The sequence below is a fragment of the Triturus cristatus genome, chromosome 7, assembly GCF_964204655.1.
Source record: "Triturus cristatus chromosome 7, aTriCri1.1, whole genome shotgun sequence".
In the NCBI taxonomy this organism is placed as follows: Eukaryota; Metazoa; Chordata; class Amphibia; order Caudata; family Salamandridae; genus Triturus; species Triturus cristatus.
Window position 1 is genome coordinate 1,291,215,873 of NC_140590.1, and position 22,881 is coordinate 1,291,238,753.

Below are 22,881 nucleotides of genomic sequence, written 5' to 3' on the forward strand. Positions count from 1 at the left end.
CCAAAAACTATTTCTCGTTTACCATTTGAAGTGTCATTCTCCTTCTCCTTAGTTTTTCCTTTCATTCCTATTCTGTTTATGTAATTTCTCAACAATTCTTTTAAGAAAGTGTTTAGTGCTCATACCTTTATCCTTAGTAACATTCTCATTTTTTGTAACATAGTTTTTATTTACTTTTCTTTAAGTAGATCTCTTTTTTTTGTTTCCTTCTCTTTTCATCTTTTCTTGGCATCTTGAATTTCTGATCCAAACAAAACAATTTTCCGAAAAACAAACAGTTTCAATAGTTTCTTACATCTATTCAATATATTAAAATAATTACATATGATTACTAATATTAACTTCCAAGACAATATTTAGATTACTATTTTCTTGATTTCAAATATCAAAACACTACACATTCCACTTAAATATAAAGTGGGTACTTCAACAATTCCTTCCTAAACACTCATACAAAGTACCATAATCACTAATTCCTTTGCCACCATATCTTTAACCTCATTCGCCTGTTGCATCTTCACTATTCAGCAACTACTAACAATGTTCGGCCTACCCAAATGCAAACCAGAAACCCTTTACATGTTACAGTTGAAAGTCTCACCGTATTACTGAAAGGATGCATGGATCTCCCGCTGCCTTTTCCTAGTGGGATCATACTTAACAAAAACGTACAAATAGATCTATACCTGTGTTTTATAGGTATCGGATCTTCCAATACATAATTTGTGTGAAAATACATGTTGAAGCATAGACATACCTCAGCAAAGTTAAACTGTTAAGACGAATCGTCGAGCAATGTAAATTGAGGCGATATGTAAGTTGCAACTGTGTGCAGCTTTTGTGTATAGCATAGAAGTCGATTACGACTTTCTCTGTGCTCATCAGATGCCCCCAGCAGCCCAGTGAGAGTCAACGCACATGAGCCTCTGTTACCTTCCTTTTACAAATGAGGGGAGATGAACCATTAGAGAGCGGGAGGAAGAAGGGGGAGGTCAAGGGACGTGTCATTCCCAGTCTCTCGATCTGCCACCCCTGTGATGTAAGCAGCTTCAGCACGAGCAGGAAGCCTGACAAATACCTTAACTTGCATTCATGTATACTTCACCAGTGTGAGCAAACCCATGCACTAAGTGCGCAGGCAACATTTTATTTTTTTCATCTCCTTGAAATTAATTAAGCGTGTCCCTGTTAAAACCCCCAACCAGTATTTGCCCATTAGGTTCAATCTCCAGAAGACCATTTTTTTATATTTCCCGAGGCGATTTTGAACCCCAATTCATCCCTATACCTCAGGCACAAGACCATGTAGTCCTTGAAAAATTACACACTGCACTCGTGTAGCATTGAAACCGATTGCAACTTTCTCTCTGCTCTACAGATGCCACCAACAGGTCAGTGAAGGTCTAAGTTCTATTTTTTACAGTAGTTGGGCCTCTGTTACCTTATTTATTTAATTATTTATTTATTTATAAAGTGTTATATAGCACAAACTTGACCCTAGAGGGTATCAGAGCGCTTTACAGATTAGTTGAATGAGTAGAAAATAGATAACCAAGAAACATAAACGATGACAATGTCCGTTGCAATCAGGAGTGAGACGGTGAGTTATAAACCAGTACTTAGACGGTGTGTAAGCCCTGGTTGGAGAACATCTGGTCAGATCAGTATCCAGAGAATACGTTTGTGGGTTCAGGGTAGAGATTTGTTCATTAAAAGCAGTTTGACTTCTTTTTTTTTTTTTTTTTAACTGTGTTTATTCGTCAACGGACACATAAGATGCCGGCCCCTGTATCCCAAAGGTATCGGCCCAAGCAATGAACAATCATGCCATTGACATTTTAATCAGAATAGGATCATTGAAATGCATTTCAGATGAAAGCAACACCCCCAACATTCGCCCCCCCCCACCCTTCCAACTCCCACCCCCGGACCGCACCATACAATATTCAGCTATCAGTAAGGCATATACGCGTAGGTCTGACAGGTCAGTTCCCCGTCCACACGTTCACCCCCCCACCCGGAGGCGATTAGGCGAGTCCCTCCTCCCGCTCTTCCGGGGCTGGCGCCAGGGGAAGACCCCTATAATTTGCCCACCTCTTCCAGATCTTATAATGTTTGCGAGGGCACCCTCTAGCAACAAAGATAGGGAGCTCCAGACCTTGACTTCTTTTTTGAATGAAGTGATTGAAGGGATCAGTCTGATTTCAGGGGGCAGGGAGTTCCAGATTCTAGGAGCCAATCCGGAGAAGGCTCGGTTGTAGGTTTTCTTTTTTCGAAATTTCTGTGGTTTCAACAGTAAAGTGCTGGTGCTTCTAGATGATCTGCCACTGCCGGACAGTTCCAGTTTGTCAGCTAGGCACTTCGGTGTATTGAATTGTACGGCTTTGTGGGTCATGCAAGCAATTTTCATCTGATTCCTTGCCTCATAAGGAAGCCAGTTTAGTGCCTTCATATCTGGAGTGATGTGGCTGTACCTTTTCAATCCAGTGATAAGCCTTGCAGCAGAGTTAAGGGATCCCCTTAGTGGAGCCAACCCGTATCTTGGCAGACCACATAGGGAAGCACTCCCATATTCTAATCTGGGGATAACTAGCGCTTGCACTGCTGATTTAAGGTTGTCGCAGGGGAGGAAGGGTTTTATTTTTCTTAGAATACTTATTTGAGAGTTTGCTCCTCTGGTGGCTGAGCTGAAGTGCTCTTGCGTGTTGAGATTTTTGTCAAGTGTAATTCCTAGTCATCTTGTGGAATCTAGAATGTGTGTAATGCAGTTGAAAACTGTTAGGTGTTTCATCCAATCCTCTGGTGAGGCAATTAAGAGGAATTCGGTTTTGAGCGAGTTGAGTTTAAGGTGGTTTCTGGTTAGGCAGTTTTTTTTTTTTGGGAGAGTTGTGTTGAGTAGCCGGATATCCTCAAGGGAGGAGATTTTAAGGTATAGTTGGGTGTCGTCTGCATACATGTGGTAATGTACATTGGAAAATTTCAGAATTTCGATTAGAGGCTCCATGAACAGGTTAAAGAGAGTAGGTGATAAGGTGGACCCCTAAAGTGACAGGAGTGGTAGTGGACAAGGATTGGTTAACCTTACTTCTTTCAGTTCTGTTGGAAAGAAATGAGGCAAACCAATTTAGGACAACCACTGATAACCCCATTCTGTGTTCAAGTAATTCAAGGAGGCTGTCATGTTTGACCGTGTCGAAGGCTGAGCCTGAGGATAGGTCTAGGAGGATTAGGAGGCAGGATTTGTTCTGATCTAGCATTTTAAGTGTGTCATCTACTATGTGGGTAAGGACTGTTTCCGTGATGTGACCCGGACGGAAACCAGATTGGACTTGGTCAATAAGGTGGAACTGATCAATGTGATTGCATAGCTGGGAATGTATGCATTTCTTAAGGAGCTTTGCCAGAGAGGGAATGGTGGGGATGGGACGGAAGTTATCGGGGTTTGTATGATACGCTGTGGGTTTTTTTTAGAATGGGGGTTACCTGCCCTGATTTTAGGCAGTCTGGTAAAGTCCCTTGGAGTAGTGAAGCATTCACTATCTTAGTCCAGAGAGGGAGTAAAGAGATTTTAATCTCATTGAAGATGTTAGCTGGTAGTGGGTCGCAGAAGTGGTTTGACGGTTTAAGTGTTGTTAAGATATTAAGAATGCCATTTTCATCAAAGGTTTTGAAAGTGTCCCACGGCGTGTTGTTTTTGAGGGAGAGTCCATGTAGGTCTGGGTTCTGAACAATCATATGCTGGCCTGGGCTATTCAGGGGTATCATCGGGAGGAGTTAAATTGCTGTCTGGAGATCACTTTCAATCTTTTTAGACTTTTCAAGAAAGAAGAAGGCAAATATATTGCAGTTTGGCAGTGGAAGGGATTCCATTGTGCAGGGGTTGGGTTTTTGAGTAGATTGATGTTTGATAATTTCGAACAGTTTTCTTGGACGATTTTTGGTTTTGTCTAGAGTTGAACTCTGAAGAAAGTTGCTTTGGAGTTTCTGATGTGAATATTGTAGGTGTTCCTCAGTGATTGCAGGTGCTTGAGGTGTTCTAGGGATGGCGAGGATCTCCACACTCATTCGGCTAGTCTCAAGTTGCGTCTTTCTTCATTTAGGCTCCCATTGTACCATGGTTTGGGTCTCTAGCGGGCAAATCTTTTAGCTGTAAGGGCGCAACGGTATCAAGAATGGTCGTCATGGAGTTGTTGTAGTGGTATGTGAGGTCATTGACATCAGACATGTCTGCTGGAGGAGGCAAAACGTTATTGCTGAGGGATGTCAAGTCGTTAAGGTCTATGTTGTGAGTGATCCTTTTCCATAGTCTGGGTTTCTTAAGTTGTGGTTTGTGTGTCCTCACTAATTCGGTGATGAGAAAGGTGATGCAGTGGTGATCTTTCCAGTCACATGGGACAATAGGCTCGAGTTGAATGGAGTTTGCTTGAGCTATGATTCGGTTCAGGGTCGCACCCAGTTTGTGCGTAAGGCTGTCACAGATTTGGTTCAGGTTAAGGACCACTAGAAACAATTTAGGCTGCTAACTGAGGGGTCATAAGGTTCGTTCCAATGAAGGTTGAAGTCTCCAAGGAAGATCTGGGAGCAGTGTTGTCCTACGTTGGTAGTAATGATTTCCATGATTTGTTCGATGAACGATAGGTTGTCACATGGAGGGTGGTAGACCACATGTAGTGTACATAGTGGTTTGTTGTTACTCGCAATGTTTATGCAAAGGTATTCATTAGCGGATAACTCGGTTTGCAACTGGTTCACGACGAGGTCACTGTGGTATATGCAGGCAATGCCTCCACCCAGTCTATTCGGTCTGTCTGATCTTATAATGTCATAGCTAGGTGGAACTAATATGTCTAGGATAGGTGCAGTGGAGTCATTTAGCCATGTTTCTGTTAGGAGTAAGAGGTCAAGCTTGTGGGCAAGGATGAGGTCAGCAATGTCCACTGCATGTTTCATGGCTGATCTGCAATTTAGAAGCATGCATTTCAGGTGTGGTTTGGTGTCTACTGAGGTTGTCGGCACAATGGGGACCTGCTTAAGGTTGGACTTATTTACTTCTCTGGAGTTAGGCCTAGGCTCTCTGTGTGGGTTTGAGGCAATTGTTAGTATGGCAGTCAGGATGTCTGGGTTTTCGTGGTGTCCCGGATTATATGTGAGGAGAAGGGAGTGTCTGTCATTGTCCGATAGCGAATGCTTAAGCCTGACTGGCCTTGTGGGGGCGTTGTGGTAGGGTATAGATTGCCATCTTGTGAGAGGGCGTGGTGAGATGGTTGCCAACCTGTTGTAAGGAGTGCCTGTTTGTGGTAGCCATGAGTGGGATGTGTTGGGTTGTGGGTGCATGTGCCTATTACTTTCTGGAGTCCTTTTTGGCCATCCGTTATAGGCCAGCTCTGACGTGATATTTATTAGTCTCTGTAGGTCAGACTTGAGTTGGTATAGGTCTTTTGTAATTTTGTCTAGTCTAGATTCTATTGAGGCATGGGAGCATGTGGCTGTGGTTTGGGTCGGGGGCCGGGAGGTAGAGGGGTGCTCTGGATTGTGTAGTTGGGTTGGTGCTGGTCTGAGAGTGATGGTAAGGGAGAGATTTATTTATTTATTTATTTATTTATGTAGTTTGTAAAGCGCACAGCTACCCCCAAGGGGGTGTCCCGGCGCTAGAACCTGAACCTCCGAGTGAGAAGAAAGGAGCAGAGAGGGAATCAGCAGGATAAAAATCAGAGTCCAGAAAAGAGCCAAGTTTTGAGTCTGGCCCGGAAGATGGATTCAGAAGGGCAGAATCTAAGATCGATTGGCAGAGCGTTCCACAATTTTGCCGCGATAACACTGAACCCTCTGCCGCCCATTCTAGTGAGTCTAAAACGGGGAGAGATCAGAAGGCGGAGGTCGTTGGATCTAAGGGATCTGATGGAATGGGATATTGAGACTCGCTTTTTCAAGTAATTGGGTCCGAGGTCATTGATGGCTCGGTAGGCGAGGGTAAGGATCTTGAACTGGATACGGCTGGCCACCGGTAGCCAGTGAAGTTCCTTACGATAGGCGGAGACTGACTGACGGTAGGGGATATTACCAATTAATCTGGCCGCCGCGTTCTGGACAATCTGAAGCCGGTCTATCAGATATTGAGGGGCACCAGCATAAAGGCTGTTGGCATAGTCCAGGTGAGACGTAATGAGGGCATGGGTAACTGTACGACGGGAGTCCAGAGGGAGATAGGGGAGTATCTTTTTGATCATGCGCAACTTCAGGAAGCAGCCAGAGGTCACTTTATTAACCTGAGTTTTGCATGAGAGGGAGTCGTCAAACTGAAATCCCAGGTTACGAGCAGAGTGAACGGGAGAAGGAGCAGGATCAAGTGCCGTGGGCCACCACCAAGAGGAAGGGATGGAATTTTTCTGGTTAAAAAAAAGCACCTCTGTCTTGTCTGCATTGAGTCTAAGGTGGTTATCAGTCATCCAGACACTGATGTTGTTGAGGCACTGGCGGAAGTTGGTGAACGCGGAGTCTGAGTGGTCACTGAAGGAAAACATCAGCTGGGTATCGTCAGCATAAGAGACCACCAGGACTCCACAACGTCGGCCAGTGGGGCAAGATAGATGTTAAAAAATAGAGGGCTGAGGGCAGAGCCCTGTGGCACACCGCATGACAAGGGTTTATCCTCAGATTTGAACGGCCGCAGCAACACCCTCTGACTTCTTCCTGAAAGGAAGGACTCGATCCAGCTAAAGGCAGTGCCGCCAATGCCTATCTGTTTGAGTCGGTCAAGAAGGATGGGGTGGGAGACCGTATAAAATGCAGCGGACAGGTCGAGGAGGACCAGCATAGCCTCCTCGCCCCTGTCCACGCATTCCCGGATCGTTTCCGATACTTCCAGCAGAGCCGTCTCTGTGCTGAATCCCGCCCGGAATCCGGATTGTGAGTCGTGCAGCAAAGAGTTGCTTTCCAAATACTCCGTGAGTTGCAGCTGCACGGCTTTTTCCAGGACCTTTGCGGGTTTGGGGAGAAGGGAAATGGGGCGGTAGTTGGCGAAGATAGTGGGATCAGCATCAGCCTTTTTTAGGATGGGAATCACCAAAGCCTCCTTCCAAGTAGTAGGGAAAAAGCCATGGTGGAGGGAGGCGTTCCAGATGGAAAGGAAAGAGCTGGCTAATGAAGGAGCCAGCTCTCCCATAAGTTTAGCAGGGACAGGGTCCGAGGGGGCGCCAGATTTGCAGTGGATGAGTAACCTAATAGCATCGTCCAGGGTGAGTTTATTGAAGGAAAGGAAGGACGGAGAAGCTGGGGGGCTTGTGGAGGGAGGCAGGGAGGCTAGCCCTTTAGGGAAGGAGATACAGAGTTTGTTTATTTTTTCAAGAAAGTAGTCAGAGAGTCCCTTGCATAGGGCCTGACTCGCAGAGTTCTGAGTGGCCCTAGCAGGAGGATTAATGAAGTCTTTGACAATGGTGAAAAGGGTTTTTGACGAGTTTTTGGCATTAGCAATTTGAAGAGAGAAATGGTCTTTCATAGTAATTTTTTTTTGTTTGAGGAATTTTTTCAAAGCAGATTTGTAAGTGAGTTTAGCTTCAAGGTCATAGTTTTGTCTCCACTTACGTTCGAGTGCCTTGCATCTGCTTTTTTCCTCACGGAGGGGGGTGGAGAACCAAGGGGCAGAGGGACGAGATCTAGTGGAGGCAATGATTTTCTGGGGAGCAATGGCATCAATAGCTTTGATTAGGGCGGTATTCAACCTAGAGACATTTCCGTCAATATCAGTGGAGAGGTATTCCGCCTGGAAGTGGAATATTGGGTCCAAGGTGGCACATGTGACCTTATGCCACTTTCTTCCCAACTCTTTCCTAGGGGCCAGGGGGGCAGGTTTCCGGCCTAGGGCGAGAGAGAAGGGGATAAGATAGTGGTCAGACCAAGTAAGGGGGAGGGGGGGGAGGACAGTGATAGTCGAGAAGTTGGCGAAGATAAGGTCCAAGGTGTGCCCAGCCACATGAGTGGGACCAGTGACTAATTGTGTGAGGTTCAGACTATCCATGGTTTCCAACAGATTGTTAGCCTTCACGCAGAGAGGGTTGTCAACGTGGAGGTTAAAGTCACCTAAGACTAGAAAATATTGGTGTTTAAGGGATAGGTCAGCCAGCTGGTGGGTAAGTGCAGTAAGAGAAGGGGAGGCGGCAGTTGGGGGGTTGTAGACTAAGGTACCAGCCAGTATAGCTGCTGCGGAGTCAGATACAGAGAAGTACATGGCTTCAATTATACCGATGTTGGTGAGTTTGGTAGTGGTCAGCTGAAGATGGGATTTAAGGATGACGGCTAGTCCGCCTCCAGATTTTCCTCCAGCCCGATTGATGCACTTTATATCGTAGCCTGGGGGGATGGCAAGATAGATATCCGGAGAGGAGGAATCAGTGATCCAGGACTCAGTGAGAAATAGAATATCCCACTTGTCAGAGGAAATTGACATCCAGATATCGTTGGCATGACGGGGTAGTGACCGGCAGTTAACCAGGCCTGCTTTCAGCGTTCGGTGGTGAGACGAAGAGGGCTGCGATATAGGATAAGAAGGCAGACGAGGTAGGTAGGACGGGAGAGTGAAGTTACATTGAGGGCAACGGAAGGGAACTTTTTCCAAATGGTCAGGGTTGCAGAGGATAGTGGCCGAGCAAGGGGAGGGATTTAAGAGATGTAGTTGGGTATTAGTCCAGCACATGCGGGTAGAATCAACGGAACTGGCAGGGGGTCTGGCCCTGGGCACGGTCCAGGCGCGGACGGGCGCAGACGGGCTTGCCTTAGGCGCGCCTTCGGCGCGCAAACGGCGCGCCCGCTGCGCCCGTCCGCTGCGCGTACGGAAATGACACATGATTTATGTAGGAGTGGGGTGGGGCGTGGCCACCAAGGGGGCGTGGTTAAGTCGCACGCCGGCAATGGCGCCGAGTTACCTTCCCTGGAATCGGCTGTCAGCGCTGAGGCGGCGCTGAGCCCACAGAGAGGTCGGGATGGCAGTCACAGCGTAATAACACAGGTAAAAGTGCTCATAAAATCGGCATTTTAGCAAATATGTGACACAACAAGATTAAAACAGAGTAGCAAGCGGCTCCCGGCTTTTCGCCTCAGGAGTATCAAGGGTTCTGACAGGTAAAGCTAGGAGTTCAGCTTTATGTACACCGTGGGGGGGGCGTGGCCACCAAGGGGGCGTGGTTAAGTCGCACGCCGGCAATGGCGCCGAGTTACCTTCCCTGGAATCGGCTGTCAGCGCTGAGGCGGCGCTGAGCCCACAGAGCGGTCGGGATGGCAGTCACAGCGTAATAACACAGGTAAAAGTGCTCATAAAATCGGCATTTTAGCAAATATGTGACACAACAAGATTAAAACAGAGTAGCAAGCGGCTCCCGGCTTTTCGCCTCAGGAGTATCAAGGGTTCTGGCTGGCGATGGTTTTAGTCTTCTATTCTGAAATCGGGGTGAGGTCGGAGAGGAGGAGATATTTTTGTTGCTGTGTGACTCGGTGGCCCTTGTTGTCACAGTGATTAGTAGGCGCGTATTGGTTTGGTGATTTGATGGGAAAGACTCTGGTCCATCAGGGGGTATGGAGGAGTTGGTATTGTGTGGGCTGATTTCTATGGTGGGGTGTGTAGGGGATAAGAGTGGACTGTTTAATGTTTCTAGCCTGGGCAAGGACAATATTTGGGGTGCATGTCGATTGTATATAGATCCAGGATGATCTAGAGAGGGGGCTGAGTCTTTATTAGATACTGCATGTTTGATGATGGGGAAAAATGTGTTGAATAGATCTAGGTTGCGATCTGATGACTGGATGAGGATTATCCCATTATTATAAATGGAGATGGTCCTTTTTGCATTGAAGGTGGGTGAGGGAGCAACGTATAGTCTTAGGCTGTGCGAGGCTTTCCTGGATGTAGAGATCAAGAGCGTCGAGTAGATGGCTTTCCTCCATTGGGCTCTTTTCTTTTTGTAGAAGATGAGATCATTTATTATGGTTCCTTTAGATGCGCAGTAGTAGGGGTCAGAGATTAGGGTTTCTGGGTGCAGATTGAGAAGTCTGTGTTTGAAGTTCTTGGAGGCCTTTTTCGGTTAGATTGGGCGGTTATTTAATTTTATGGGCATTACGGCCGTCAAATTCCAGGTAGGTGTCTATTCATTGCATCGAGTGAAACAGGATCCATGTCTGATAGGGAGCTGGACGCAGATGGACAAATCAAAGAGCGACAGGATGTATTGTGATTGGAGTGGAGCATAGCAACATACTGTTAGAGCAAGGAAAATGACAGATAATGGATTAGGTTAAGATCTCAGGTTACTTGTCTGGAGAGTTTTATAGTCATTACTGTTCTGAGGATGGAGAACTTGAACCTGAAAATGGTAGTGCAGACCTTCCTGGTGTGACAGTGGTACCATTAGGCACGTTTGAGTGTATAGGAAAAGGAGTGGGAGGTGGGAGATGGGAGATGATCTTGATCTGATCAGCAATGAAGGTGTTCTGAAGAACAGATCAGTTAAAATATGAAAAATTCTCTCTATTGCAATTGCCTTCATGTAGCTTCACTGGGAATTGCTTACTGTCATTTTTATGAGCAGGGGGCAAGAAGGAGGCTCTATCACGTTTAACTTGGTTTGGCAGGGAACTGGCTGGACAGCAGATTAGGAAACTGGGTTCAGCCCAGCCATAAATTTAGGCAAGGAATTTGGCTGGAGGTGGTGGGGTATTTAAGCAGAAGCACGGGTCGCAACACCCTCTTTCTCCTGGGAATGTTACGGAGAGGACCCACCCACCCGCTGAGAAATTCAAAAGGGGAGCGCGGGGCACACTTAGGAAAAGTCAGTCGCAGGGGCAGAGGAGACTTACAGGAGGGTGTGTTACTAGCAGAGGATAGTGATCCTACTTAAACTTAGCATCTACCGAACTAGAACAGGTCACAAACAGTTAACAGTCAGGACCCAGGGGGTACTGGCAAACTACCGCAATGGCCTTGGGGGTTGAACCGGAAAAAAAATAGTCAAGGGCGGAGCCTGTAGCCCGGAAGAAGTTGGGAGGCGTGATGGCACCGGAAGGGTAAGGTCACACGGTCAGGTTGGAAGCAGGGGCTTACCCGGAAGGAAATGCATGGTGGTACCTACCGGAAGTGAAAGGTCACCCGGTCGGATTGGAAGCAGATGCTTACCCGGAAGAAAATGTGGTTGCACCGGAAGTGAAAAGGTCACCCGGTCGGGTTGGAAGCAGAAGCTTACCCGGAATGGAATGTGTGGGGCATCGGAAGTGAAAGGTCACCCGGTCGGATTGGAAGCAGATGCTTACCCGTAACGAAACGTGTGGTTGCACCGGAAGTGAAAGGTCACCCGGTGGGGAAGTGAATGATGGCCGACACTGAATGTAGGGCACCGTGCTTCTGGCTATGGTACAGAGGTCACAGGCTTTCAAATAAATTGAAGTAATGCAGGTGGAAGGATCACTTGTAAGTTTAAACTGCCTAATAAACTGCAGAGTAGTCGATTGCTATACAGCCTCCCAGAAGTGGGGGCCATATTGGTATAAAAAGTATTTTCAAATTAGTCCAACTCAAATTACGAGATTATCTCTTGGTATCACATTTCAAACACAATATGAAAAAAAACAAAAAACATTTTCGGTTTTAGTGGAAATGTTTTCCAAATCAGTATTTTTTCAAATTTCGAAATTACTTGACTAATTTTCATCCTGTCTACCGCAATCAACATACAACAAAGACATTAAGGTTTCCAGAAGCATTCGTATAAAAAAAACACACTATTATTAATAGTTAAAGCTGCCAGTTTTATCACTGTTCTTACTAACCCGGTAGCGTGAGGCCAGTCCTTCTATTCCTATACTCCCAGGCTCCAGATCTGATGGAGGGCAATGTGCTCATTGATCGTGCCTTGTGCTCACTGAATGCTAAATACAAAGGGAAGCAGCGTAAACATGCTCATTGTGCAAACTCTCAGAAAGATGGTCTTTCGATTTAAAAAAACAAGTGAATATTAGCCTTTCAAACATCACTTCTTAACTATTTACAGCGTTGCATAACACATCAGTAAAATATTTCAAGTTAAACCCAAAAAAAATGAGCAGCTGGGAACAGCGCCGTACAAGCTGCGAGCGGCGGGAGGTGGGGTGATCGCAGAACAATGGCGAGACTTCAAATAAGCTGCGAGGCGCGAGAGACTCCAAATAAGCTGCGAGGGAGGGGCGAGAGACTCCAAATAAGCTATGAGGGGCAGGAGTCTCCAAATACGCTATGAGGGGCGGGAGACTCCAAATAAGCTACGAGGGGCGGGAGGAGGTGTTGCGGGGAAGGCACTGGGTGGTTAAGTGGACTTGTGGGCCGAATGTACACTCACTGAGAACACCAGCAGCTCGGAACAAGTGAAACATTTGAAAGCACAGCTACCCATATCCCGTTTTTGCTGTTTTCCAAAATCTCTTTATTTTATTTAAAGGAATTATTAAAAGGTGCACCACTGCTGGTGTCATCTGTGGAATCTAGCCTAAGTAGTGGCTATTGCAGACTCCCGAGAGGAACACTTTTTTTTGTAAACGCTAACAAGGCTCTTGTCGCCGCCATGAGGGGCCTAGCGGAGCCGGCGCTCTATTCATTCATTTCTTATTTATTCTCGCAATTCATTGAAGTCAAAATATTAATGTATTGCGAGAATAAATACAAAACTAATAGAGCGCGGGCTCAGCTAGGCCCGTCATGGCGACGAGAGCCTCATTAGCATGCCTCCAGAGACAGGGGCTACCACGAGCCAGTCCCCAGCCCTCTGAGTTCAGGTTGTGTGGTGGTGAACGATGGAAGGCGGCGAGCCGGTCTACAGCTCAAAACGTGGGACGGAAGTGCAGGAAGGCATTTCTCTATTCCAAAAGCAGTGCAGAGTAAACAAGCATTTACAATGCAACAGGTCTCGCATTTGCAAGAGTTAGAGCTATTAGTATAGTAAATTAAAATGTTTTTCATCTAGGTGTTTTTCTTTGTAGTGTAGTGGGTATATGTGGTTTGAAGTGGAAATATGTAGGTTGAATTGAATTGTTATTATAAATGTGTTTGAGACGTAACTGCGGCACCCAAATAAGACACCATCACCCTATGCGAGGAAGTGACAAAACGGTTACTGTTAGAATGAACTACACCCAATTTTGAGGGTACTATGGCACCTTGGAGAGAAAAGGAAAGGACACCATATTATAAAGACAATCAGGCTGCGTTCAATATTAATTATGTGTAATGAATATTCAAATATTCATTTTATTCATATGAAAAATGTTCTGAATGACTAAATGTATGAAACAATAAACATATCTTGATTTTATTATGCTTTATGTTCTACAAGTCATGCTGTGTGCACAGAAAATAATTCTGCCTCCATTTCCTTTTTTGTCTTGGACAAAACATGCAAATTGAACCACTCACATACATTATGATCTTAGGCACCTGTGTGCAACCGCAGAAGACTTGCATGCATGACAAATCAACAGATTTACCCACTAGTGCATTTTTAAAAATCACAACGCTTGGCTGAACATAGCACCATCCCAAATGCAGTGCAAGTTCAATTTTGTCACGGACCGCGACAGGTGTGAGCATACAGCTAATAGAAGAAAAAATGCCACATGCACTCTCTCTAGTACTGTCCTCAAATCCTGCACTTGTCCTGATGCACTGACTTGTGCTGCTCACTACACACACTACTCTACTAGTTTATCAAACTCACATGTTACAAGCAAAGGACGATCATAGAGAAAGCAAGTGACCCAATACACCACATCATGGCTCAACACAAACTGCTCGTGAACAGCTCCTACTACAAAGAGTGCCAGCATGTCTGCGATAGCATAGTCATTATGGCCTGCATTTCATCCTATGAACATTCGATTGACGAGTCAAACTTTATCCATGCGATTGCAGGGCACAGACGATCTGCTATTTGTCGTCTGGTAAAACTCAAAGACACAATTGCATTTTACATTACAGCACAGCAGTGTATTTAGCGCCAATACTGCACATGCCTTACCTTGTTATACTAGATGTCAGGCTCCGGGTTTGGCGCTAGGATAGCAGCTGCAGTGGACATGCTGTAGTCAGGATGAGGAGATAGGAGAGCCTGGAGGAAAGTCCCACGTGGCCTGCATGGAGCATGGTCAGACCACCGGAGTAAGAGTTTATGCTTTGTGTGATAGGCTGCACTCTGTTCGGAGAAGGGGAGGGTGGGGCAGTGCAACATGGAGAGGTCCGGAGGGACATTAAAGGAACATGAGGAATGTGGGAGGAGGGGAGGCAATGGGGGCAATAAAAACAGCAAGTGCTGTGTGCGGCGCCTGCCGGCATTGTGAAACTAAAGGCACGCATGGCGCACGGAATGAAAACAAGCCTCGGGCAGTGTTGAGACCGGCACTGCACGGGCACATCATCCCAGCCTTGGAGCCCACACAATACATTCACCTACAGCCAGCAAGGCCAGCCCGGAGGAGAGACTGACGGAGAGCCGGCTGGAGAGACAGAGATGCAGGCAGAGTCCAGCGAAGGAGGGACGGTGGCCGCACACAATGACTCGGCAGAACTACTGCTGCCTCCTCGAGCTGTGGCAAGGGACCGATCCATCCCCCTCTTCAGAACCAGCACGGGCAGAGCTGCCAATCACTGTGACATCACCGCACGGTGCCAGCCTCCCTAGGGGGGGGGGGGCAGGGAGCTGCAGCTGTCCGTCAGCAGTAGTTCGGTTTAATAATAAAAAGAACAAACTGTGGCGCGAGATTCTCCTCACGCTAAGTAGGGGGTGGGGGAAGTCAAATAAAAGGGCAGCAAATTAATCCCCACGCGCTGCTGGAGCGTGGGCACCTGCATCATGTGGCTTTTAAGGCGGGCGCTGCTGAAGCGCGTGCGTTCGCCTTACAAGCCACATGGTGCCTTAAAAAGAAAGTTCCCTGTGCGCCCTGCAGAGCGTTGCTGTGGAGGAAAATTGTAGTTAGGCGCTGCTGCTTCCGGACTACACGGAAGTTAGGTATGCCATCAACAGCCAACAGAAAGCAAGATTACAACAGCAATGCCAGAGTTGAGCCAATGGCAATTGGCATGACAAATTACACTAAATTTCAGCCAACATCCAGATTACTTTATGTCTCGCTGAGACAGCGCATGCGCTGCCATGGCAAGACCTAAAAATGTGTCTTTAATGTGTTTGGTTTGGCAGGGATCAGGAGCCACGGCTCGGAAGCATGGGATGTTTCTAACATGAAAACGGGTGCCATGCTGAAACAGTGCGCCACCCGGGTACCTATGTGTGTGGCGGCTTTGGAAAGCGGACGCCATGATAAAAACCAGTGTTGGGTGTGAGCAGTAACTGCCCTGCAGAGCTATAGTCGGTTGGAGAGAGCGCCAAAGTTACTGTACTGTGATTCTGGACAAATCGCGTAATCTCCCCATGCCTAAGAAATAATATATGTGTCCTTAAATGGTGATCTTCGTTTCTGGTTCGCTCTATATAAAACTACAAAACAGATGGTAGGAGGGAAGAGAGCCCATCACACGCTGTACTGTGTGATGGCCAACCAAAATGCTCTCTGAGTAAAATCACAGGAAAGAGAGCTAAACACACAAAGGAGGGACTTTAACATAAAGCACCAATAGGAAACCAGCATTTCTGAATGCTGCGACAAACAGCCAATAGCAATGGGTGGGTTTGCCAAGGCCACACAGAGAGATAAAACAGGTCATGCTGATGCTCGACCTAAAAATTTAAACAAGTTGTCTTTCCAGCTAGAACGAATAGATGGTGGATTATGCACAGCGTGTGAATCTAGAAGAGCTTTCAGGCTGCAAACTCAGTATTATTAGAGAGCGTGGTAAGAGGGAACCGAAAATGCATAGCTGCCAAGGTTTCAGATTGCTATGTGTGACATTCAGTGGCAGCTGGCAGGGAATGGAGATGGCAGGTCGGGGGGGCAAAATATAAAAAATTAAAACACTTACCTCCGTCCTCACAGCTGCCGGCTGGCGTCTCTCCTCTGTTGCTTCGACCCGCAAGGAGGAAGCTCCCAGGCTCCCCTAAGCCAGCATTGTGATTGGTCTGAGCGATGTGGTTCGGCGCTCAGACAGAGACAGGGAGACTGAGCATATTCCCCACAAGACTGTGCATTACTGCCTGGCGGGGAACATGCTAAGTGCTCATGACTGTTTGGCTGGCTCAAGATGGTTGGCCAAGCAGTTATGTGCATTTAGTGTGCACAAACTGCTCTTCCCCCTGTGCCACCAGCTCCGCCCTAATCCAGTCCGGAACCTACGAACAATAAAATGATAATAACAATGTTATTATCATTTTATTTTTCCTTTTTCCTGCTCTGAGACCATGGGGCGATGCTCCTCCCCCTTAGCGGAGGAGCCTCCCCGGTGACATTTTCATAATTTCAGTGTAATTATGAGTGACATTCAACGACTTTGAGTGACACTTTCTCGCGAGCAAAAATCAAGCACTGAAGGCAAGGGAAACATATAATAATCAGAAATTACACCCATTTGAGCAACCAGAAACTCTAAGAAGATCTTATACCACTGCAAAGCAAATGTGCTGCTGGCAAATTCCGTGTGTAACTAGCTTTGCGTAAGACCGTGATTGCACAGAAGCAGCGCACTAACCTACCCCCACCAACTCCTCTATCGGTCTCAGAAGGATAGAATATAAAAAAATAGTAGTGGTCAGAAAATACAGACAATTGTACAATTGCAGCTATAGTTAGTTAAGCTCTGTAATGCTCCTCTGACTAATAGTTTGCCAAATTTCCAGGATTTCTTAAATGGAGAGAAAAGTGACCAGATGTATTTTGGCTTGCAGCACTTCGAAAATTTAATTAATACAGTCAACAAAATTGTATCATAACCTTTTCAGGAATTATTATTTCCAAATAAAACATTAATGTGAGTAAGGGCATAACAAGAAGTACAAAATTCTGCCTAAAACCAAACAAACAGCAACTGCTGACGCTGTGGTTTGAGTGTGCATCCACAACCCTTTCCCAGTGACAGTCCAGAAGAGAGAACAGAATATGTCCACAGCACCTTGAAGAAGGGAAGGATTTAAAAATAATAGTAGTATAGAAACAGACAGACAATATGTAACTCACAGAAATGGGGAAAGGGGTTGTCAGGAAACTGCAGGGAATATACATGCGTTACATGGTGGAGGGGTAGTCAATCCAAGTGAATATCCCGAACACTCTACAGTAGGAATGAAACGTCAGCTATGTAGCATGCAAGAAAACACTACTACAGTGTGTTGTCAGTACCATCTGGGGTGTATTTACAGTGAAATGGGCCAGCAGCTAGAACTGTGAACCCTATGGTACTCCCTCATTCACCTCCCAGGTTCTGGGGCTCTTGTTGTGTGGGTGCCACAGGGAAGTGAGAGCTCTGTAGTAGATTTCCTCACTTGTGGAGTAGTCCTTCTCCAGGCTGCTGTACCTCCTGCTCATGCTGCTGTTCCAAGTCATCTATCCAATGGCCGGGAACAGGAGGGCGAGGGGCTGTCCAGCACAGCAACAGCGCAGGATAAGATGAGCAGGTGGCTGCCTCCTGTTTAGCTCGGGCCATGCAGGGAGTGTGGCACAACAGCAAATAATTCCTGGGTGCCTAGGGGCCCGGGCGGTGGGCAGGAAATTGAAAATTCTGACACAGCATGTGCCGAACAGACACGACTCCTCCCCAACACATAGTGTGTCCACGCGGGACTTGACGCGACCCGGGAACCGACAGGACATGTGAGAGCCTCAGAGACAGGTGCCTCCAGCAGGCCGAATCCCAAGTGCCAAATGAAAGAGATCACTGACTGGAGGTGGCACCTGTTCACATTGCCAGAAAACAGCAACACTCATGTGCCAACCCTAAGATAAGCACAAAGTTCTGCAGGCTGGCCATATTACAGAAAGTTAGTCTCAGAAAGATCAGACAGCCAGCCAGGCTGGCGGGGTCTCAACTGCTGATAATGCAGTCAGTTGAGCCCAGCCCCACCACAGTAAGAGACCAATAGAGGATGACACTTGAGTCTCAGTCACTGCATTCAGGCTCAGCACTTGCAGGTGATCAGGCAAATATGTGACAATGCATTTTAATGTGGTGATGCGTATCACCACATTAAAATGCGTTAGTCTGATGCCTGGTACTTGGGAGGGTGAAGGTGGTAAATTACTCTGATTGTGTCAGACTTTTTCAACTTTCATCAGGGTAAGCGTGGAATGTGAAAAAGTGTTGACCTTGTGGGTGTCAGAGTGCTTTCCAATGTTAAAGGCAACATCTATAAAAAATAATATAATGAAAATCAGGACATGGTACGGGAGAATCCCCTGGAGAGAACACCTAAGGTCCCATACGGACAACAACCCCCGAAAAATAAGAACATAGTCTGCGAGAAATAAGCATGTGTGCAGACTAAGAGATGCATCTTGTCCTGGAGTATAGTTCATGCGTTCTACAGCAGAAATGTGTTCATCAGTATCCTTTTGACTTCCTTCTTGAATCTAGTCTAGGGAACTAGTGCCTTTAGATGCTCTGACACCACCAGATAGCTCTAGTGTTTGTGCAAAGTATCTCAGTGTGTTGAAGTGTAGGGTTTTATGGGCCATGCAGGTAATTTTCAAATGAATCATTGCCTCATATGGAGGCCATTTTAGGGATTTCAGGTCTGGAGTGATGTGATTGTTTCTTTTTGATACTGTAATGAGCCTATTAGGGAATCACTAGAGTTTGAACAGCTGACTTGAAGTCACCAAGGAGTAGGAAGGGTTTTATTTTTCTTAAGATGTTCATGTGAAAGTTTGCTCCTTTGCTGGCAGAACAGATATGCTTCTGCATGCTATGCATGACAGGTCCAGTTTACACCACCGGTATAAATCTTTGAAAAGAGTGTCCATCAGTGGATGTAAATTGCATTCATACAGGGCATCATATTGTGATGGAAGCCATATTTCCAGATAATAAATAGGTCCTTCCATGTACTCAACACCTGCCGCTTTAAAGCTTTGTCTCGCACTTTGCTGTGGGTCAGCTACCCCCAATCTTGAGGACTTATCATAGCTAAGGTTAAAACAAGTTATTTTGTAAAATACTTCCAATTCCAGTTTCAGTGAGGCTAAGGATTCACCTGGTCACAAAGAATATTGTTGGCGAATAGCACTAGCTCATAGACATTATCCTTCACTTGTAGGGCATGGATGGCAGGGTTATAGATACTTTTTAGATTAGAGGTTTCATAGCTAGACACATGTCTTTGCATGTTCTAATGGCTCAATTTAAGTTTCTTGAGTGATGTTGTTTCTGTTTTTAGTCTTTAATTTATGTGGAGTACTTTCGTTTTTTTCTTCGTTTTTTTTCTTTTTTGCCATAACAAGAGGTTTAGATATGACTAGGTCCTCCACTATCGATATCTATGTTCACATGTCTTTCGTATTGCTCATTCTTCATCAAACCCCTCGCTCACCACTAGACTACAGTCTCTGCTGTCAAACCCTAGTTTACTTTATGCTGCATCCAACTATACTTCCACCTAGCATAACTGTCCATCATGCAGTGACCGCAGACCTTCTGCTGGACAGAGTAGAGATGATGGGGCCATCCATGTACCCTTGCTGAGGAGCGGTAGTGGTGCACTTAAGTGGAACTTCAATCCAACTCTGGTAGACTGTGTCTGTTGATGGACACAGGTGACCTTTCTAAAAATATGCATCTTGGTTAAAGAAAAAAGAAATAAATAAATGGCGCTGGTCCCTGAGCCCCAGTGCAAGACTCACCTTGTAACCATCTTTGTAGGTTTCTAAGTTTCAGTCATTTTTAATTCTGCACTGTAATAATTAAGCCAATTTTGTTTTAGCCTATAGCAACTGTATACAAATAACTATTCCGTTTCTGACAAGTTCTTCAGCTCCTCAAGTAGTGTCACCAGTTCTCTTCCTACCATGCCTTTATTACCCCAAGCAGAAGAATTGATTTCTCATATCTTTTGATAATGTTGCATTTTCATCTACTGCTATTACAATATCTACCCCTATGACAGGAATGTTGTACCCTCACCTTCTTCAGTATTGTTGCTCCACCACCTACTACTCTCATGGCATATCTTCACATACTACAGTAGTTTTACACTATCACAGTTGTTTTAGTTGTTACACCCTGACCATGTGTCTAAGTCTTACACTAAATTTCATCTCCATTGTAGGTTTATGCTCTCACCGCTTTCAGTAGTCTCACACTCTCACATCTTGCAGTAGCGTTTCACCCTCTCCTCCAGCAGCAGTGTCACATCTCTCACCTTCTTCAAGTCCTCATAGAAGATGTAGAGGATTTGCTGTCTGTCCTTGGCATTCCACCAGCCTTTGACGTGTTCATACCAGGAACCCCAGGGCACTGGAACATACAACGGAGAAACATCAGAGGGTCATTCTTGGGCTTATGCCACACACATGGACATTAGCGATGGACAACCTGGATTCTGATAAAAGTGATAAGGAGAGAAACCATGTTAGAAAACTATTGCAACAGAATTATAACAATGGTTGCAAAATACCTAAAGAAAGAGGTGTGTTATTAGTAGGAAAATATTTGGATTTGCTGTGTCATAATAATTTTCATTTGGCATAACCTGGCAGGATTTTTGTTTTCTCCTTCATGTGGACAATGGAAAACAGAAAGATAAAAGTTGCTAGTAAGCTTCCGTATCAATCTCATGGGTCTAAAGTGTGGTATGTATGGAGAGCTGAAGATTGTGAAAAGGTCGTCCTTTAGGTCCTGGTCATTTGGTGGTCACTGTTCCTAATGGTTTCCTACAAGTGCAGAGTTAACCACTATATTTTCCTCCGCGACCTGACGTCCTGTCTCCCTCCTCTTTTGCAGCCTCCTGTCATACCTCCTTCACTTCTTTTACCCAAAGGCCAACCTGGAACACACCTGGGCAGCCATGACCTCCTATGGGTTGTAGCGGGTCTGGGACATGGAGGGGGTGGGCTTCAGTGTCAGCCTCCTCCTCTGTGTCTCGGTTGCTGGCATGCTGGGGTATACCGCCCCCGTCTCCACTGGTGGCTAAGTCTTCCTGCCTGTCTTCCTCTCTTGAGTTTTTTTCTCCTTCTGGGCTGGTCTGACATATGTTTCTAGAGTCTGTGGCGGTGTTCAGGTGTTGCCCCTGGATTCTGTATCCAGATCTGAAGCTGGTATAGAGGTATTGTCTCCTTCCTTGTTCATACCCCTCAGTTCTTCCTGGTCAGCACACAAAAAGCACTGAATAAGGCTGCTATTGTCTATATTTTGCGTTCTTTTTCTCTCGGTTTGACACTTTTAACTTTCTTATGTCTTCCTTTCTTCTAGTCTGTTTCAGTTTCTAAGTTGGTTTGTTCTCCCATTTCTACAGGTGGTAGGTGAATACAGCGCTATGGGACTGAAGCGCTGACACCAGCCACGTCTCTTATACAACTTAAGGTGGGCTTTGTGTCAGCCCCTTGATCATGATTGGTTGGCTTTGCTATCTATCTCAGTTGTCTGATCTTGATTTTATGGCTTTCCTTTCTAATTCCTGTATTTTTCCTGACCAGGAGAATTTTCCAACTCACAGTGCTCTGATTGAATGAGTTGTTTCTCCTTCCACTGTATGTTTGAAGGGTCTATTTTTATTACGTATGGTATTTGCCAAGACCTATTAATTTGAGCAGGTCTGGGAAGTGATTACCATGGGCTTCAGAGTTTGCTTCCTCCTGTGTGTTTCGGTTGCTGGCATGCCGAGGTTTATGGCCCTTGTCTCCTCTGGTTGCAGAGTCCTCCAGGTTGACTTCCTCTCTTAAGGTTTTTTCTCCTTCTGGGCAGGTCCGACCCATGTTTCCAGGGTATGCAGCGGTCTTCAGGGATCTCAGGTTGGCCTACTATTTTATCATGGGTAACACAAATACCTATAGTCACATCTAAGATGGCTGTGGTTTACTTAGGAAAGCATGCTCCGACATGAAGTTGATGGTCCTTTCACTAAACTGCTTTGAGTGAACTTCTTCTGGGAATACCCAAAGCCTGGAAGACCGTTTATAACAAATCTTTTTTTTGTTGCAGTTTTGGCTTGTGTTTGTGTTACTAACATTGATGTTTCACATTCCAAAAAGGTGGACATTGGTAAAACAAACATACCAGAGGTGTCAGGAGATACAGTGCTCACTAATTTTCAAAATTCTTGGGCGTGAGTACTAATTTGCACATCAAGTGATAAGAGAAGACCTTGGATATCAATCATGTCACCCTAAGTGACATCCAAGCATTTTTCAAAAAACATAAAATTGTGTTAAATAAATATCTTAACCTCAGTAAAATAGACTCATAGTTTAAGATAAATGTCCATTGATAATATATGCAGTTGTCCAGATTACAAGCGGAGAGTATGCGACCTCGAAGAATTGCAGAACACGTACACTCCATGAGATAAAGGTGATGGACAGCTTGCATGTTGGTGGGTAGATTTTGGCCATCGGAAGCTCCCCGGACTATTTATGGGGTCTGAGGAGAACCACACCTGGAGGTTAAGATTCAGTGCTCATCGCAGGTGTGAGATTCAGACTAGTGCGAGAGCTCAACTCAACCTTGCAGACTCTTACTCCAGATGACTGAAATCTGCATTCTCTAGGAGATGGTGATTTGACAATTTCTGCTCACTGGCAAAAGAGGCAGTTGAATCGGCACAAATAATACAGAAATGGGGCATTTGCCATAATCCATTTTATGAACAATGTGCCCTTTAGAGAATGTATTTGATGCTTTAATTTTAGATAGTATTGAGACATTCTAATAGTGTAATTTGAAAGTGTAGAATTCGGGATGCCAGTTAGAGATAATTAGGACTCTTGTGCTAATTTGCATTT

At 45.6% G+C, this 22,881-nt stretch overlaps 1 protein-coding gene across 3 annotated transcripts in view; it reads right to left on the minus strand.

The window, feature by feature from the left end:
• Window positions 1-22,881, minus strand: part of LOC146811915 (sulfotransferase 1C4-like) — a 763,876-nt gene that overhangs the window by 138,920 nt on the left and 602,075 nt on the right. For all 3 annotated transcript variants that reach the window (XM_085618879.1, XM_085618878.1, XM_085618880.1), the window contains exon 6: window positions 20,304-20,398. In XM_085618879.1, the coding sequence (XP_085475005.1) occupies window positions 20,304-20,398 (95 nt within the window). The remainder of the gene's footprint in view (window positions 1-20,303; window positions 20,399-22,881) is intronic.